Consider the following 19,735-nt stretch of genomic DNA (forward strand, 5'->3'; position numbering starts at 1 on the left):
CCAGATCTCTTTAAAGAATTTACTTGTGTGGGTAAAATTTACTCGTGTATCAGGAGGAGCAGGTAAAGAAGTCACAATTTTAAGAGCTATGGGAGCTAGTCAATCTTTAATGGTAAGAGATGAGGAGTTATGTAGTTTGGGAAGAATGTTGCCAGAAAAGGTTGTAATATGTGGAATTCAGGGTGAGAGGAGTAGTGTTCCATTATATAAGGTAAGGTTGGAAAGTCCAGTGGAGAGTGGTGAAGTGGTAGTTGGAGTAATAGAGAAACTATCTTGTCCAGGAATACAGTTTATCTTGGGTAATGATATAGCTGGTTCGCAGGTGGGAGTGATACCTACTGTGGGTGATAAGCCAGTGCAAAATCAGACAACTGAAGTGTTGAAGGGCGAATATCCTGGGATTTTTCCGGATTGTGTAGTAACAAGGTCGCAAAGTCACAGGTTAAGACAAGAAGAGAAATCAGAGAGTGAAGATAAAGGTGAAGTGCAATTATCAGAAACAATTTTTGATCAGATGGTTGAAAAAGAACAAGAACAGGTGGAGGATGTGGCAGATATTTTTAGTTCACGAAAATTGGTGGAGTTACAACAGAAAGATATTGAAATAAAACGGATTGATCATAAAACATACATGGAAGAGGAATCTGAGTGGATACCAGAGTGTTATTACCGTAAAAGTGATGTCTTGATTAGAAAATGGAGACCTTTACATATGCAGGCGGATGAAAAGTGGGCAGAAGTTCATCAAGTCGTATTGCCGGTAGGGAATAGAAAGGCGGTGTTGCGGGTTGCACATGAGGTACCAGTGGGAGGTCATTTGGGAATAAGGAAAACTCGAGCTAAAATCCAGAAACATTTTTATTGGCCTGGACTACAGAAAGATGTAGTTGAATTTTGTCAATCATGTCACACATGTCAAGTGATAAAACCAGCGCCCTTAATACCCATTCCAGCATTTGAGGAACCTGTTACAATGGTCCTAATTGATTGTGTAGGACCGCTTCCTAAAACGAAAAGTGGGAATCAATATCTTTTGACTATAATGGATGTGTCTACTGGGTTTCCAGAGGCCATTCCAGTACGTAATATTACAGCTAAAAAGATTGTGGAGGAATTACTTAAATTCTTTAGTAGATATGGACTACCCACAGAAATACAATCAGATCAAGGATCAAATTTTACCTCTAGGTTATTCAAAGAAGTTATGGATAGCGTAGGAATAAAGCAATTTAAATCAACTGCGTACCATCCAGAATGGCAGGGAGCATTCGAAATGTGGCATCAGACTTCAAAGAGACATGCCGAGGCGTAGAGGAATGGATGGATCGTGCAGAGACCTTCTTGTTCAATGAGACTGTCAGTCGAGAAGGATTTCAGTTGGAGGAAGGCAAACGGGAAAAAAAATGGACTGTATTATTCTACCTGTTTGCGTGTGTTGTTTTTTTGGAACGAAAAAGTATATTTACTGTGTGCATTTTTAAAGGATAGTGAAAAGAGGAAAAATGAAACCATCTTGAAGTTGATGGTTTATTTTTTTTCTTGGGGGTGGTGTCATGTGAGAGTACCTTTAAGAAATGTGTGTTTAAGAAATGTACCTTTCAGAAATGGGTGTTTATCAGTTATGTCAGAATGTGGGTGGAGCTGGGCTGTCTTTTAGGCTGTTTGCTGCAGGGTGTGTTTTAGTTACGTTTTTAGTGTTGGAACTGAAGCCAGACACAGCAGGTGTACTGTTGATCTCTCTGCCATGAAAAGACTATCTCTTGATCATTTGGTGAATTCAGAATTATAAATGTTTTCAGTAGTGCATGCAAACCTGATGTGCTTTTGTTAAAAGGTTTTTCTTTTGTCTTCTGGATGTTGTTTGGGAAGTTGTTGAGGATTACTTAGTGTTGTATTCTTTGGGGGTTGTATTTGATTTAATGGTTGCTAAGATGTTCACTGTATGTTTTAAAAAGGTTAACTTGAGTTCATAGAATAAACATTGTTTTGCATTAAAAAATACTTTTCCATTTCTGCTGTTCCACACCTGTAGAGTGGGCCGTGTGCTCCCCATACCACAATCTATTAAAAGTTGTGGGTCACGTGAACTCCATAATACACTTTGGGGTTCTCTAAAGCCTGGTCCATAACACTTCCTCCTATTTTAGTTCCGTGAGCCGGCACAGTAGCACAGTGGTTAGCACTGTTGCTTCACAGCCAGGGACCCAGGTTAAATTCCCGGCTTGGGTCACTGTCTGTGCGGCGTCTGCACGCTCTCCCCATGTCTGCGTGGTTTTGCTCCGGGTGTTCTGTTTTCCTCCCACAGTCCAAAGATTTGCTGGTTAAGTGGATTGGACACACTAAATTGCCCTGTAGTGTCCAAAGGTTCGGTGGGTTGCTGGATTACGGGGATAGGGTGGAGGTGTGGGCTTGGAAAGGGTGCTCTTTCAGGGGCTGGTATAGACTTGATGGCCCGAATGGCCTCCTCATAATAATATTTATTGTCAAAAGTAGGCGTACATTAACTCTGCAATGAAGTTACTGTGAAAAGCCCCTCGTTGCCACATTCCGGCGCCTGTTTCGGTACACGGAGGGAGAATTCAGAATGTCCAAATTACCTAAGAGCATGTCTTTCGGGACTGTGGAAGGAAACCGGAGCACTGTAAATTTTATGATTTCTATGATTGATTTCATCAACCATTTTGTTTCTCGTTGCTTTCTTCGCTACTTCTTTGATTTCTCTTCTCCATACTGCTTATTGTTTATACCTCCTCATTATCTTTGTTTTTCTTATCTCCTACTGTTCTTGTTTATTTCTGTTGTTCTGAAATTGTCCTGCACTGTGGACAGCCTGCTGGAGGGAGAGGGTGATCAGTCCAGATGTTGCTTAATATCACAAGTTCTACTTTTGTGGTGAGCAATAGACACGTTTCCACACCCTGGCCGAAGGAGAAGGAAGCAATTTGTGCTAAAGCACGGTGGCACAGTAGCAAGCACAGTTGCGTTACAGCTCCGGGGTTCCAGGTTCGATTCCCAGCTTGGTTCACTGTCTGTGCACAGTCTGCACGTTCTCCCCATGTCTGCGTGGGTTTCCTCCGGGTGCTCAGGTTTCCTTCCTCAGTCCAAAGATGTGCAGGTTAGGTGGATTGGCCAAGCTAAATTGCCCTTAGTGTCCAAAATAGGTTAGGTGAGGTTACCGGGGATAGGGTGGAGGTGTGGGGATAGATAGGGTGCTCTTTCCAAGGGCCGGTGCAGACTTGATGGGCCGAATGGCCTCTTTCTGCACTAAATTCTATGATTCTATGACATTTATTTAGCATTGTTATGTGTGCTCAGCCTGCTGAGGTTCAAGCTGTGGCTGGATGCACAGGACAGAAGGAATGTGCTGCTTTGCGATACAAAATGCAGATCGAAGATTGGATGGAATATTTTACTGTTTCAGTACTTCGGGTTGTTTCTTTGCCTTCTGTTGGAAACAGCAGACCAGTTACAGAAATTCAAATGTTTCCATTCATTTCCATGCAAAGTTCATCAATGACGATCTTGTTTAGTTATTCATCAGCACGTAATTCATTGCAGGGGATAACTGCATTGCTTTTCCAAATAGTTTAAAATATTTTCTGATACATTTTTGTGACATGTTCCAGTTGTTAGAAGAGGTGATCTGAAGGGCGTGTGATATCTTTCTTTGTGATTGTTGTATTCTGTATTTTGAACTGCTGCCTTACAGTGCCACAGACCAGGGTTCAATTCTGACCTTGAGTGACTGTGTGGATTTCTCCATGTGTCTGTGAGGGTTTCCTCTGGTTCATCATAAATTGCTGTTAGGTAATTTAGCCATTCTGAATTCTCCCTCAGTGTACCCAAACAGGCGCCGGAACGTGGCGACTAGGGGCTTTTCACAGTAACTTCATTGCAGTGTTAATGTAAGTCTACTTGTGACAATAAAGATTATTGTCCTGATGTTGGACCATATTCAAGCTTTAAAGGTGGATGTCATCACCATCAAGCTGACCCGACCCCCACCATCATTCATACATCCACAGGAGTCACTGGAACAGGACTGGCAATACTGACAGATTTCCTCCCTTCCCTCGACTAGGGAAACACGCAGATGATTCTGCTGCCAAACTGCTGAGATTAGTTAAATCTCCGTATGAATCTGGAATCAGCCTTTTGGGCTTTGTCACTTATTAGTGACTTGCACTCCTTCTTTTCCAAGAAATGCTTAGTTATTGGTCCTACAGAGAGCCTCCTCCTGTGCCAGTACCAGTTTCTTTCCCTGACTTCTCTTTTTTTCCTTTTTCTACAGAGAGAACTTGATGCCACTGCTACCGTATTGGCCAACAGACAGGATGAGAGCGAACAGTCCAGAAAACGACTTATTGATGAAAGTCGAGAATTTAAGAAGAACACACCAGAGGTGGGTAATGGAAAAGCTGTGCTGTGTGTTGTATGAAATTGGGTGAAATAATGGTTTGGTTATCAGATCTAGCTGAGAATGGGTGGTACTTGGTGATGCCTCAGTTTCCTGTCCCCAGAAATGTAAATCTTTTTCCATTCTCCAGAAGCCTGGAAATCTCATGTAACAACGCTTAGAGTACCATCCCCTTTGAGGGTGCCTACATTTCTGTGACTCACCTGGTATGCTTTATATAGCTCCCCATTACACTTACAGTTTCATTACTTCTGTCATCAGTTACATCAGTGAGAATGAAGCTTGAGAACGGACACAAATGTCTGCAGTTTCTTTTGTTTAAAATCACAGCAAGCTGTTTGTTCCACTGGCCTCGCAAGTATCTATTTGTAATGTGTGAACCTATTTGTAATCATAGAATCATAGAGTTACACAGCATGGAATGAGGCCCTTAGGCCCATCACATCCGCACCGACCATCAAGCACTAATCCTAATCCAATTTTCCAGCACATGATCCGTAGCCTCGTATGCAATGGCATTTCAAGTGCTCATGTAAATACTTCTTACAAATAATAATGTCTGAATCTAGACAGAGTGGCGGGATAGACTATGAGGAGGACAAAGAATATTAAAGCACTGCTCATGTTTGTCAACAGTGTTCATATAAAGTATTTTCCGTCTGGATAGTTATAAAAATAAGGTCCAGGGTGAGTGTTTCCTCACTGTTTTCCCAGTATGATAAAGCCAGGGGAGTCCAACAAGCTTCTTAAAAGTCCTATATTTCAGGGCAACACGGTGGCGCAGTGGTAGCACTGCTGCCTCACGGCGCCGAGGTCCCAGGTTCGATCCTGGCTCTGGGTCACTGTCCGTGTGGAGTTTGCACATTCTCCCTGTGTTTGTGTGGGTTTTGCCTCCACGACCCAAAGATGTGCAAGGTAGGTGATTGAGCGTGCTAAATTGCCCCTTAATTGGAAAGAATGAATTGGGTACTCTAAAGAACAAAGAAAAATTACGGCACAGGAACAGGCCCTTCCGCCCTCCAAGCCTGCGCCGATCCAGATCCTCTATCTAAAACTGTTGCCTATTTTCTAAGGATCTGTATCCCTCTGCTTCCTGTCCATTATGTATCTGTCTAGATACATCTTAAATGATGCTAGTGTGCCCCCCTCTACCACCTCCGCCGGCAATGTGTTCCGACTGGGAGTTAAATATCCAAGGGTATCAAACTATTCGGAAGGACAGAGTAGATGGTAAGGGAGGTGGTGTAGCTCTGTTATTTAAGGATGACATCCGGGCAATAGTAAGGGATGACATTGGTGCTATGGAGGATAAGGTTTGGGTGGAAATCAGGAATAGTAAGGCGAAAAAGTCACTGATAGGAGTAGTCTATAGGCCACCAAATAGTAACGAGATGGTGGGGCAGGCAATAAACAAAGAAATAACTGATGCATGTAGAAATGGTACAGCAGTTATCATGGGGGATTTTAATCTACATGTCGATTGGTTTAACCAGGTCGGTCAAGGCAGCCTTGAGGAGTTTATAAAATGTATTCGCGATAGTTTCCTAGAACAGTATGTAATGGAACCTACGAGGGAACAAGCGGTCTTAGATCTTGTCCTGTGTAATGAGACAGGATTGATTCATGATCTCATAGTTAGGGATCCTCTCGGAAGGAGCGATCACCATAGGGTGGAATTTAAAATACAGATGGAGGGTGAGAAGGTGAATACTAGTGTTTTGTGTTTAAACAAAGGAGATTACAATGGGATGAGAGAAGAACTAGCTAAGGTAGACTGGGAGCAATGACTTTATGGTGGAACAGTGGCGAACCTTCCAAGCGATTTTTCACAGTGCTCAGCAAAGGTTTATACCAACAAAAAGGAAGGACGGTAGAAAGAGAGAAAACCGACCGCGGATATCTAAGGAAATAAGGGAGAGTATCAAATTGAAGGTAAAAGCATACAAAGTGGCAAAGATTAGTGTGAGACTAGAGGACTGGGAAATCTTTAGGGGGTAACAGAAAGCTAAAAAAAAACTATAAAGGAGAGTAAGAGTATGAGAGTAAACTTGCTCAGAATATAAAAACAGATAGGAAAAGTTTCTACAAGTATATGAAACAAAAAAGAGTGGCTAAGGTAAATATTGGTCCTTTAGAGGATGAGAAGGGAGTTTTAATAATGGGAGATGAGGAAATGGCTGAGAAACTGAACAGGTTTTTTGGGTCGGTCTTCACAGTGGAAGACACAAATAACATGCCAGTGACTGATGGAAATGAGGCTATGACAGGTGAGGACCTTGAGAGGATTGTTATCACTAAGGAGGTAGTGATGGGCAAGCTAATGGGGCTAAAGGTAGACAAGTCTCCTGGCCCTGATGGAATGCATCTCAGAGTGCTAAAAGAGGGAAATTGCAAATGCACTCGTGATGATTTACCAAATTTCACTAAACTCTGGGGTGGTCCCGGTGGATTGGAAATGAGCAAACGTGACACCATTGTTTAAAAAAGGAGGTAGGCAGAGAGCGGGTAATTATAGGCCAGTGAGCTTAACTTCGGTAGTAGGGAAGATGCTGGAATCTATCATCAAGGAAGACATAGCAAGGCATCTGGATAGAAATTGTCCCATTGGGCAGAATCAGCATGGGTTCATAAAGGGCAGATCATGCCTAACTAATTTAGTGGAATTTTTTGAGGACATTACCAGTGCAGTAGATAACGGGGAGCCAATGGATGTGGTATATCTGGATTTCCAGAAAGCCTTTGATAGGGTGCCACACAAAAGGTTGCTGCACAAGATAAAGATGCATGGCATTAAGGGTAAAGTAGTAGCATAGATAGAGGATTGGTTAATTAATAGAAAGCAAAGAGTGGGGATTAATGGGTGTTTCTCTGGTTGACAATCTGTAGCTAGTGGTGTCCCTCAGGGATCAGTGTTGGGCCCACAATTATTCACAATTTACATAAATGATTTGGAGTTGGGGACCAAGGGCAATGTGTCCAAGTTTGCAGACGACACTAAGATGAGTGGTAAAGCGAAAAGTGCAGAGTATACTGGAAGTCTGCAGAGGGATTTGGGCTATGGTCTGGCAGATGGAATACCATGTTGACAAATGTGAGGTTATCCATTTTGGTAGGAATAACAGCAAATGGGATTATTATTTAAATGATAAAATATTAAAGCATGCTGCTGTGCAGAGAGACCTGGGTGTGCTAGTCGCATGAGTCGCAAAAAGTTGGTTTACAGGTGCAACAGGTGATTAAGAAGGCGATTGGAATTTTGTCCTTCATTGCCAGAGGGATGGAGTTTAAGACTAGGGAGGTTATGCTGCAATTGTATAAGGTGTTAGTGAGGCCACACCTGGAGTATTGTGTTCAGTTTTGGTCTCCTTACTTGAGAAAGGACATACTGGCACTGGAGGGTGTGCAGATGAGATTCACTAGGTTAATCCCAGAGCTGAAGGGGTTGGATTACAAGGAGAGGTTGAATAGACTGGGACTGTTCTCGTTGGAATTTAGAAGGATTTGGGGGGATCTTATAGAAACATATAAAATTATGACGGGAATAGATAGGATAGATGAGGGCAGGTTGTTTCCACTGGTGGGTGAAAGCAGAACTAGGGGGCATAGCCTCAAAATAAGGGGAAGTAGATTTAGGACTGGGTTTAGGAGGAACTTCTTCACCCAAAGGGTTGTGAACCTATGGAATTTCTTGCCCAGTGAAGCAGTAGAGGCTCCTTCATTAAATGTTTTAAAGATAAAGATAGACAGTTTTTTGACGAATAAAAGGATTAAGGGTTATGGTGTTCAGGCCGGAAAGTGGAGCTGAGTCCACAAAAGATCAGCCATGATCTCATTGAATGGCGGAGCAGGCTCGAGGGGCCAGATGGCCTACTCCTGCTCCTAGTTCTTATGTTCTGTTCTTATGTTCTTATTACACCCAAGGCGACAAAAACTAATTGGAGTGCAAAGCAGGGTTTGACCTCTGATTTTTATATTTTAGTACTACACTAGATTGTATATGTACCAACTGAATCCCCCTGGGATAGGAGAGTGGACAAGGGCACTCTGCAAGGTAGCTTTCTGCCGATTTTGAAATTTTCCTTCTTTGGACTTGCACCATTTCTGACCAATAAATAGCCACCTTCCACTACGACAACAACTTATATTTATATAGTGCCATTAAAGTAATGAAATATCCATGGGTAAATTTGAAATCTCCTGTGTTTTTCAATTTTGGCCTCGTGTGCATCCTTGATTTGAATCACTCTCCCTTTGGTGGCCATGCCTTCAGCCTCCTGGGCCCTAAACCCATCCACTCCCTAAAACGTTCTGTCCCTTAACTCCTTCTTTAAGACTGTTCTTAAAACCTATATTTGTGACCTAACATTTGATCGCTTATCCTCCTAATATCTCCTTGTATGGCTTGGTGTCAATTTTGTTTTATGCTCCTGTAAATCATCATCTTGTTGTTTATAGAATCAGAATAATCTCAGAATCACAGAAAAATAATGTGCAGAAAAGGCCCTTCGGCCCAACGAGGCTGTCCCGCCACATGAAAGGCACCTGACCCGCCTACCTAATTCCATTTGCCTGCATTTGGCCCATAACATTAAATGTTAAGATGTGCCAAGTGCCCATCCAGGTACTTTTTAAAGAATGTGAGGCAATCCACCTCTACCATCCTCGAAGGCAGTGCGTTCCAGACCATCACCACCCTCTTGATAAAAAGGTTTTTCTTCAAATATAAATGCAAGGTGTTGTTAAATAATAATGATCTTTTATTGTCACAAGTATGAAGTTACTGTGAAAAGCCCCTAGTCGCCACATTCCGGCGCCTGTTCGGGTAAGCTGGTACGGGAATTAAATCCGCGCTTCTGGCCTTGTTCTGCGTTGCAAACCAGCTGTCTAGCCCACTGAGCTAAACCAACCCGTACTCACCTGCTTCTTGGTAATTCGTTGCTGAGGAGGGCATCAAGCCTGTTTTCCTGTTCTTGTGATAGTAGGTATGCATTTTCACCCTTCCAGCTGAACCTCCAGTACATTATTGCCATTGTACTAAACAAATCCAGTTATTAGATTTTGTAAGTTGCAGCAGAGCTTTCTCCTCAAATAGTGCTTCTTCACTGGCTGCATCACAGCCGTGATGAAGCAGCTTTCTGGAAAGACTGTTGTGATGCAGAATGGAGCAAGACAGGAAATAATGGGTGAAATTGGGGATGGCTGAAACAAACGTGTATTTGGCCTGGTCTATAAAGAGCTTGTGCCCATTTTACATGCACTGATGGGGAACAGTAATGAACCAACATGAGTAAAACCATCCCCCCAAAGAAGAAAAACCACTTCAGATTGAAGACTTCTGAAGTGCCAAACATTGGGAGTGTAACTGTTGTGATGCAAAGGGAAGAATAACGGTAGGGCTGTGGCATCAATGTATCTCCGAGTTCCCTACCTAGCAAGTAATTAGCCCTTTGGATTGTGGTTAAAGTGGCACTATTTAAAAGAAACATATACTAAGTAAAATGTGAGAATATGTTCTGGTTGTGGTTACGATGAAAGAAAATATAGAAGAAAACATCCGCTTAATACTTGTACAGAATTATGTTGTATGAAACTACTTTGCATTTAATTCCATTATCTAGAATTCCTGATCCCGGCCCAAAATATTTCCCAGTCATTGAAATTTTAATGTTCAACACGCTAAATACAGTTAACGCATTGCCTGCTTGCACCTGGAGTCAGTAGGGTATTGGAGAAATCAAATCATTTCCTCGTAAAATATGTGTGTCAAGTTGTGTATCATTCTACTTCGATTGAATTGCAGGGTGAATGTTTAAATATGCTGGAGCATGAGGATTTGGAAATCCCCTGTAAACTTTGCTGAAGTCCTGATTCAGGCACAATGTGTCTCAGTTCAGTAGCTTATCAGCATTTAATCGTATCAGTAGAAACAAGATTGAAAAATAAGGAGGTAACTGTTCAGAGACGGAATGTTAAAGAGTGAAGAGACATTATACATATTGGGCAGAATAGAAGTCTGTTGGGAGGATGAATGGGAAAGCTATGTGAAAGATGAAACAGGATCAATGGAGTAAAGCTAGAGCAGGGGTGGGCAAACTACGGCCCGCGGGCCGCATGCGGCCCGCCAAAGGTATTTCTGCGGCCCACCAAGTCATTAAAAAAAAAAAAAAAAAAAAAAATTATTTAAAAAAAAAATAAAAAAAAAAAAATAAATTTTTTTTTAAGGTTAATGAGGGGGGGCTGTTGGGTTACTTACTGGTATAGGGTGGATACGTTGACTTGAGTAGGGTGATCATTGCTCGGCACAACGTCGAGGGCCGAAGGGCCTGTTCTGTGCTGTACTGTTCTGTGCTGTACTGTTCTGTGTTCTATATGAGGCGCCCAGAATCATAACCGGGTGAAGTAATTATTCTACTTAATATACTATGCGGCCCTTTGTGAATTGTGAATTTCTGAATGTGGCCCTTGCACGGAAAAGTTTGCCCACCCCTGAGCTAGAGGGTGAATGGAAACAGATGGTACAATTGAGATTGGATGGATCTGAGGAATTACAGGGTGAATTGGAATTAGAAGTTACATATGAGATCAAATGGATCGGAGGGGAGTTGTATCGGGATTGTGAAAGGGAAGCTCTATGTGGCTTGATTTGACCCTTTTTTTGGTAAAACACTTCCTCTGTGGAACTTTGCTTCTTATTGTAAGTGAAGGAGCACACCACTGGGAATGGAAAGTTCTGTGATATTGCATTGATTTTGATAAAAAGCCAAGCTTTTAAACACAGCAATGATATGGATTCTGTGTAGCGTGAAGAGTTGTGACATTTCCCGATCAGCATAACAGTGTTGTACAGACCACAAAACCATAGCCTTCCTATTAAAAGAACCGACAATACAGTATTCGTAATTAATAACTCTTTTCATAGATTACATAGAATTTACAGTGCAGAAGGAGGCCATTCGGCCCATCGAGTCTGTACCGGCTCTTGGAAAGAGCACCCTACCCCCTATCCAAGGTCAACACCTCCACCCTATCCCCATTACCCAGTAACCCCACCCAACACTAAGGGCAATTTTGGACACTAAGGGCAATTTATCATGGCCAATCCACCTAACCCGCACATCTTTGGACTGTGGGAGGAAACCGGAGTACCCGGAGGAAACCCACACACACACGGGGAGGATGTGCAGACTCCGCACAGACAGTGACCCAAGCCGGAATCGAACCTGGGACCCTGGAGCTGTGAAGCGATTGTGCTATCCACAAGGCTACCGTACTGCTTCTCTCTTTAGTCAGCTAAACCGATTCAGTCAGCATATTATATTTCAATTTAAATCTATAGTTATGATGATTGAATTAATAGTCTTTGCTGAGAGCATAATGGGTGTGAGGTGTGGTAATAGTTGTCTTTTCACTGAGCACAGAAACTATACAGAAATAGGCACATAACAAATGAGAACTCGACGTAAAGTTATCACGTTATATAAGGGATGGGCAACATATGAGAAAACAAGCAGCCAAATTAAAAACCACGGTAATCTGGGTGCTCAGATCATTTTTAATTTTAAAATGAACGTGTATTTGTTTAAATATGCGTTGCACATCCTCAGATACACTTCAGAGCTAATTAATTGCTTTTGAGTTGCAGTCACTATTATGTCAGCAAATGTAAGCAATTAATTTGTGCACAGTAAGAGCTTAAAACTGAAAAAAACAAATGAACAGTTGATTTGTTTTGGTGATGGTTTTTTAAAACAGTTAAAGCTTTGATAACATGGCATTCAACATCACCTAAGCTTTCTCTTATTTCAAGACTCCATTCAGATTTTGGTTATTCTGTCTCTAACATTCATTGTCCCGATTGAAACTGAATTCACTGAAGGCTGAATACACTGAATGTAATGAATGAAATGATTGTATTAGTTGTATTTAAAGTTGGTGTTGCTGTTTTGCATTAAAATAAATGAGATATAAACCAATTTTTTGCAAAGAATTGCTGAGTAAGTTTCATTGCTGCTAAAAGTCTTAAGGTATTAAACTTATTCACATACTAATCTCGTGGTTTTGGTAATATGGTAGATTACTTTCGGGCACTTCAATTTCCATCCATTTACAGTTTCACAGAAAACATCACTGTGTAATGAGATGGTACCTCTGGGGATTGCCACTTTAAAAAAAAGTGGCTGCTATTAGCATGCTATAAGCATGACTAGCAACATAGTGTTCTAGGCCCAACCATCTTCAGCTCTTTCCATCATAAGGTCAGAAGTGGGGATGCTTGCTGATGATTGCACAATGACCACCTTCATTGGTGTACCATCTACAGGATGTGTACCATCTACAAGATGCATTTCAGTAACTAGATTAATCTAGTGTATCTCCTCTGCACACCCTCCAGTGCCAGTACGTCCTTTTCAAGTAAGGAGACCAAAACTGAACACAATACTCCAGGTGTGGCCTCATTAACACCGTATACAATTGCAGCATAACCTTCCTAGTCTTAAACTCCATCCCTCTAGCAATGAAGGATAAAATTCCATTTGCCTTCTTAATCACCTGTTGCACCTGTAAACCAACTTTCTGTGACTCGTGCACTAGCACACCCAGGTCTCTCTGCACAGCAGCATGCTTTAATATTTTATCATTTAAATAATAATCCCGTTTGCTGTTATTCCTCCCAAAATGGATAACCTCACATTTGTCAACATTGTATTCCATCTGCCAGACCCTAGCCCATTCACTTAACCTATTCAAATCCCTCTGCAGACTTCCAGTATCCTCTGCACTTTTCGCTTTACCACTCATCTTAGTGTCATCTGCAAACTTGGACACATTGCCCTTGGTCCCCAACTCCAAATCATCTTTGTAAAGTGTGAACAATTGTGGGCCCAATACGGATCCCAGAGGGACACCACTAGCTACTGATTGCCAACCAGAGAAACACCCATTAATCCCCACTGTTGCTCGTTTTACTGGAGTGTGATTAACACGCCTCCGTTTAAAGGCCGTGTGCTTAACACTGCTATGGCTCTGTATGTGTAGTTATGCTCGGAGTCGCCAGGTGCCGTATTGAGACACCGTCACCAGTATATCAAGGTCAGGTTCAAAGTAATAAATCCGTACACCGATTAGTAAGTCCAAACGATTGGTGTTTATTATAACAAATATAATAAATACACATGCATACGCTAAACTTACTTCTAATACAAAACAACTAAATACTTATCTAGACAGGAACAGGCAAGGTCAGGGTACAAGGCCTTCGTCCCGTTCTTGGTCTGCAACTTTCTGATTCGTAAAGTTGTCAAGATCTAGCAAGGTCTGGATCACGTAGCGATCGTTGTATTGGCACTTACAGTTCGATGGCTGAGGCTCAACAGCTGGTGATGAAACTGGAGTCAGGATGCGATGTAACAAGTCTGCAAACAACAGACTTGGGCCGGAGCAAGCAGACCGAACCATGTGTGGGACCTACTCTTATAGGTCCTTGAAGTCCGTGCCCCCTTGGGGCGGTTCTTTCACCTGCCAGGTATCGATTGGGCCTCTCCCAATCGATATCTTCCAAACCCCCCAATCTGAGGGTCGTTCTTCGATGGGTGGGGCGGTCCCTACGGCTTTGTGTTGGTTGCTGTGGCGCCATTCTGTCTGGGCGTCTACGGAAAAGTATCCATTGATACTTAAATGTTTCTATTGTGCGGGGTCTGGATCTGGATCACCTCATTACTATGCAGATCTGTTTTCCATTTGCAGCTTTGGCTGAAACTCTGCACCTGGCCAGAAACTGGTTTCTGTACGTGCAGAATGCAAATTAGTCTTCTGCAAGCTGCTTGTCCTCACTAAAACTGTTTTTCCCTGCAGCCTTAGCAGTTCTCCATTTTGTAGCCCAGTGTCCATCTTAGATGGCTACACCACTCTTTACTTTCTATTAATTAACTAATCCTCTATCCATGCTACTACTTTACCCTTAATGCCATGCATCTTTATCTTATGCAGCAACCTTTTGTGTGGCACCTTGTTAAAGGCTTTCTGGAAATCCAGATATACCACATCCATTGGCTCCCCGTTCTCTACTGCACTGGTAATGTCTTCAAAAATTCCACTAAATTAGTTAGGCACGACCTGCCCTTTATGAACCATGCTGCGTCTTCCCAATGGGACAATTTCTATCCAGATGCCTCGCTATGTCTTCCTTGAAGATAGATTCCAGCATCTTCCCTACTACCCAAGTTAAGCTCACTGGCCTATAATTACCTGCTCTCTGCCTACCTCCTTTTTTAAACAATGGTGTCACGTTTGCTCATTTCCAATCCACCGGGACCACCCCAGAGTTTAGTGAAATTTGGTAAATCATCACTAGTGCATCTGCAATTTCCCTAGCCATCTCTTTTAGCACTCTGGGATGCATTCCATCAGGGCCAGGAGACTTGTCTACCTTTAGCCCCATTAGCTTGCCCATCACTCCCTCCTTAGTGATAACAATCCTCTCAAGGTCCTCACCTGTCATAGCCTCATTTCTATCAGTCACTGGCATGTTATTTGTGTCTTCCACTGTGAAGACCGACCCAAAAAACCTGTTCAGTTCCTCAGCCATTTCCTCATCTCCCATTATTAAAACTCCCTTCTCATCCTCTAAAGGACCAATATTTACCTTAGCCACTCTTTTTTGATTTATATTTGTAGAAACTTATACTGTCTGTTTTTATATTCTGAGTAAGTTTACTCTCATACTCTATCTTACTCTTCTTTATAACTTTTTTCGTAGCTTTCTGTTGCCCCCTAAAGATTTCCCAGTCCTCTAGTCTCCCACCAATCTTTGCCACTCTGTATGCTTTTTCCTTCAATTTGATACTCTCCCTTATTTCGTTAGATATCCACGGTCGATTTTCCCTCTTTCTACCGTCCTTCCTTTTTGTTGGTATAAACCTTTGCTGAGCACTGTGAAAAATCACTTGGAAGGTTCTCCACTGTTCCACCATAAAGTCTCCCAGTCTACCTTAGCTAGTTCTTCTCTCATCCAATTGTAATCTCCTTTTTTTAAACACAAAACACTAGTGTTTGATTTTACCTTCTCACCCTCCATCTGTATTTTAATTCCACCATATTGTGATCGCTCCTTCCGAGAGGATCCCTAACTATGAGATCATGAATCAATCCTGTCTCATTACACAGAACAAGATCTAGGACCGCTTGTTCCTTCGTAGGTTCCATTACATACTGTTCTAAGAAACTATCGTGGATACATTCTATAAACTCCTCCTCAAGGTTGCCTTGACCGACCTGGTTAAACCAATCGACATGTAGATTGAAATCCCCCATGATAACTGCTGTACCATTTCTACATGCATCAGTTATTTCTTGGTTTATTGCCTGCCCCACCATAACATTACTATTTGGTGGCCGGTAGACTATTCCTATCAGTGACTTTTTCGCCTTACTATTCCTGATTTCCACCCAAATGGATTCAACCTTATCCTCTATGGCACCGATGTCATCCCTTACTATTGCCCGGATGTCATCCTTAAATAACAGAGCTACACCACCTCCCTTACCATCCACTCTATTCTTCCGAATAGTTTGATACCCTTGGATATTTAACTCCCAGTCGTGACCATCCTTTAACCATGTTTCAGTAATGGCCACTAAATCATAGTCATTCACGATGATTTGCGCCATCAACTGATTTACTTTATTCTGAATACTACGAGCATACAGGTACACTTATGTTGGTTTTTTTTACCTCGGTTTTGAATCTTAACATCTCCAGTTTTATTCCTTTTAGTATTCACTGAGCTCCCCTCAGTCACTGTACCTTGTACTGTCACACTTTTTGATTTTTGACTATGGCTTCTCTGCCTTGCACTTTCCCCCTTACTTCCTTTTGCTTCTGTCCCTGTTTTACTACCTTCCAACTTCCTGCATCGGTTCCCATCCCCCTGCCACATTAGTTTAAACCAGGGATGGGCAAACTTTTCCGTGCAAGGGCCACATTCAAAAATTCACAATTCACAAAGGGCCGCATAGTATATTAAGTAAAATAATTACTTCACCCGGTTATGATTCTGGGCGCCTCATATAGAACATAGAACAGTGCAGCACAGAACAGGCCCTTCGGCCCTCGACGTTGTGCCGAGCAATGATCACCCTACTCAAGTCAATGTATCCACCCTATACCAGTAAGTAACCCAACAGCCGGCCTCCATTAACCTTAAAAAAAAATTTAAAAAAAAAAAAATTTTAAAAAAAAAAATTTTTTTTTTTTTTTTTTTAATGACTTGGCGGGCCGCAGAAATACCTTTGGCGGGCCGCATGCGGCCCGCGGGCCGTAGTTTGCCCACCCCTGGTTTAAACCCTCCCCAACAGCTCTAGCAAACACCCCCTCTAGGACATCGGTTCCAGTCCTGCCCAGATGCAGACCATCCGGTTTGTACTGGTCCCACCTCCCCCAGAACCGGTCCTAATGCCCCAGGAATTTGAATCCCTCCCATTTGCACCATCTCTCGAGCCACGCATTCATCCTATCTATCCTGACATTCCTACTCTGAGTAGCTCGTGGCACTGTTAGTAATCCTGAAATTACTACCTATGAGGTCCTACTTTTTAGTTTAACTCCTAACTCCCTGAATTCAGCTTGTAGGACCTCATCCCTTTTTTTTTAACCTATATCGTTGGTGCCCATGTGCACCATGACAGCTGGCTGGTCCCCCCCCCCCCCCCCCCCCCCCCCCCACAAATGTCCTGCAGCCGCTCCGAGACATCCCTGACCCTTGCACCAGGCAGGCAACATACCATCCTCTAGTCTCGATTGCATCCACAGAACCGCCTGTCTATTCCCCTTACGATTGAGTCCCCTATCACTATCGCCCTGCCATTTTTCTTCCTGCCCTGCTGCGCAGCAGAACCAGCCACGGTGCCATGAACCTTGCTGCTGCTGCCTTCCCCTGGTGAGCCATCTCCCTAAAGTATCCAAAACGGTGTATCTGTTTTGCAGGGAGATGACCGCAGGGGACACTTGCACTGCCTTCCTACTCTTGCTCTGTCTTTTGGTCACCCATTTTCTATCTCCCTCAGTAACTTTCACCTGCGGTGTGACCAACTCGCTAAACGTGCTATCCACGACCTCCTCAGAATCACGGATGCTCCAAAGTGAGTCCATCCGCAGCTCCAGAGCTGTCAAGCGGTCTAACAGGAGCTGCAACTGAACACACTTCTTGCACGTGAAAGAGCCAGAGTGGTTGTGCCTCACTCTGGCTGTGTCTTCTCTGGCTCACTGGGAGAACTCATCCAGGGTCTCAGATGCTCTCTGGTTCTCTCCCTGCAGATTAAAAGTTACAGGCCAGAAGAAAGAGAGAGAACAAAACAGTAGGGAAAAAGCACCTCCTCCCACTCTGCACCGAATTACCTCACTGCACCAAATTACCAAGTTACAACTTCCCACTCTGGATGTGCCTCAGTCACTCACTAGAAGGACAAGAGCAGCAGTACCCACCACCTGGAGGTTCCCCTCCAAATCACTCACTACCTTCACGTAGAAATATATCGCCACTCTTTCACTGTTCTGGAACTCTCCCGAACAGCATAGTGGGTGTACCTACACCTGAAGGACTGCAGCGGTTCAAGAAGGCAGCTCACCACAACCGCCTGAAGGGCACTAGGGATGGGCAATGAATGCTGGCCTAACCAGCCATGGCCTCATCCCGTAAATGATTAATTGCTTTTGAGTTGATACTGAAGCAGTACATGCCAAATGAATCAAGACCTGGACAGTATCCCGACTTGGGCTGACAAGTGGCAAATAACATTTAGAGATAGATAGAACAGTACAGCACAGAACAGGCCCTTCGGCCCTCGATGTTGTGCCGAGCAATGATCACCCTACTCAAACCCACGTATCCACCCTATACCCGTAACCCAACAACCCCACCTTAACCTTACTTTTTAGGACACTACGGGCAATTTAGCACGGCCAATCCACCTAATCCGCACATCTTTGGACTGTGGGAGGAAACCGGAGCACCCGGAGGAAACCCACACACACACAGGGAGGACGTGCAGACTCCACACAGACAGTGACCCAGCCGGGAATCGAACCTGGGACCCTGGAGCTGTGAAGCTTGCACACGTGCAAGAAGTGTGTTCAGTTGCAGCTCCTGTTAGACCGCTTGACAGCTCTGGAGCTGCGGATGGACTGACTTTGGAGCATCCGTGATTCTGAGGAGGTCGTGGATAGCACGTTTAGCGAGTTGGTCACACCGCAGGTGAAAGTTACTGAGGGAGATAGAAAATGGGTGACCAAAAGGTTGTGCCATACAGCTGCCAGGCAATGGCCATCCTCAAAAAGAGAAAATCTAATCATTGCCCCATGACATTCAATGACTTCCAAAGAAGCATGGGAGAATTTCAGTGGTAATCCATAATAATACAGGAACTTCATTTGGAATGCTGGCGAATATAAAATGGAAGAAACAGGACAGTAGCTTCGAAATGTGTGCCAAATCATGGCCATGGATGGCAGGTTTGAACAGAATGCTGCACAAGTGCTGGGTAATTACTATTCCCAACAGAGAGAATCTAACCCCTCACCCCATGACATTCAATGGCATTACCATCAATGAATCCCCCACTGTCACCATCCTGGAGGGTTACCATTGACTAGAAAAAACTGAACTGGACTAAAAGAACAAGTCAGAGACCAGGAATTCTACGGCAGGTAATTCACTACTTGACTCCCCAAAGCCTGTTCGCCATCTAAAAGGCACAAATCAGGGGTTTTGATGGATTACTCTCCGCTTGTCTGGATGAGTGCAGCTCCAACAACACTCTAAGCTTGACACCATCGAGGACAAATCAGCCTGCTTGATTGTCACTTGCCCATAAACATTCATTCCCTCTACTACTGACGAACAGTGGCAGCAGTGTATACCATTTATAAGATGCACTGCAGGAATTCACCAAGAGTCTGGCCGGGGGGGGTTGTGGGTTGCTTTGCTCTCATTTCTTGTAGCCACCATGAAAGTATTCACCCCTGTTTCACTTAATTGATGCCACTGTTGTGAATGACTCATGAGGTGACAGCTTGAGTATAGAGCTGCATGCTGACCTGTTGGTAGGAAGCTGAAGTGTGTTTCAGGCCCTATGCCCTAGAACTCCTTCCCTAAACCACTTGACCGCACCTCTTTCTCTTATAAGATCAGCCTGAAAACCCATTTAAACTTACAGTTAGGCTTTCGTAGAGCTCCTTTTATGGCTCAGTATCAATTTCTTTTTGTACGATTATATTGTGCCATCTTTTTCAAGATTAAAACTACTAGTTAAATGCAAGGTGTT

At 43.2% G+C, this 19,735-nt stretch overlaps 1 protein-coding gene across 7 annotated transcripts in view; it reads left to right on the forward strand.

The window, feature by feature from the left end:
• The window catches only part of LOC119974568 (protein CASP-like), a 794,954-nt gene that overhangs the window by 171,291 nt on the left and 603,928 nt on the right, over positions 1 to 19,735 (forward strand). For all 7 annotated transcript variants that reach the window (XM_038813568.1, XM_038813572.1, XM_038813571.1 and 4 more), the window contains exon 2: positions 4,292 to 4,402. In XM_038813568.1, coding sequence (XP_038669496.1) covers positions 4,292 to 4,402 — 111 coding nt within the window. The remainder of the gene's footprint in view (positions 1 to 4,291; positions 4,403 to 19,735) is intronic.

This window comes from Scyliorhinus canicula, chromosome 12 (assembly GCF_902713615.1).
Source record: "Scyliorhinus canicula chromosome 12, sScyCan1.1, whole genome shotgun sequence".
In the NCBI taxonomy this organism is placed as follows: Eukaryota; Metazoa; Chordata; class Chondrichthyes; order Carcharhiniformes; family Scyliorhinidae; genus Scyliorhinus; species Scyliorhinus canicula.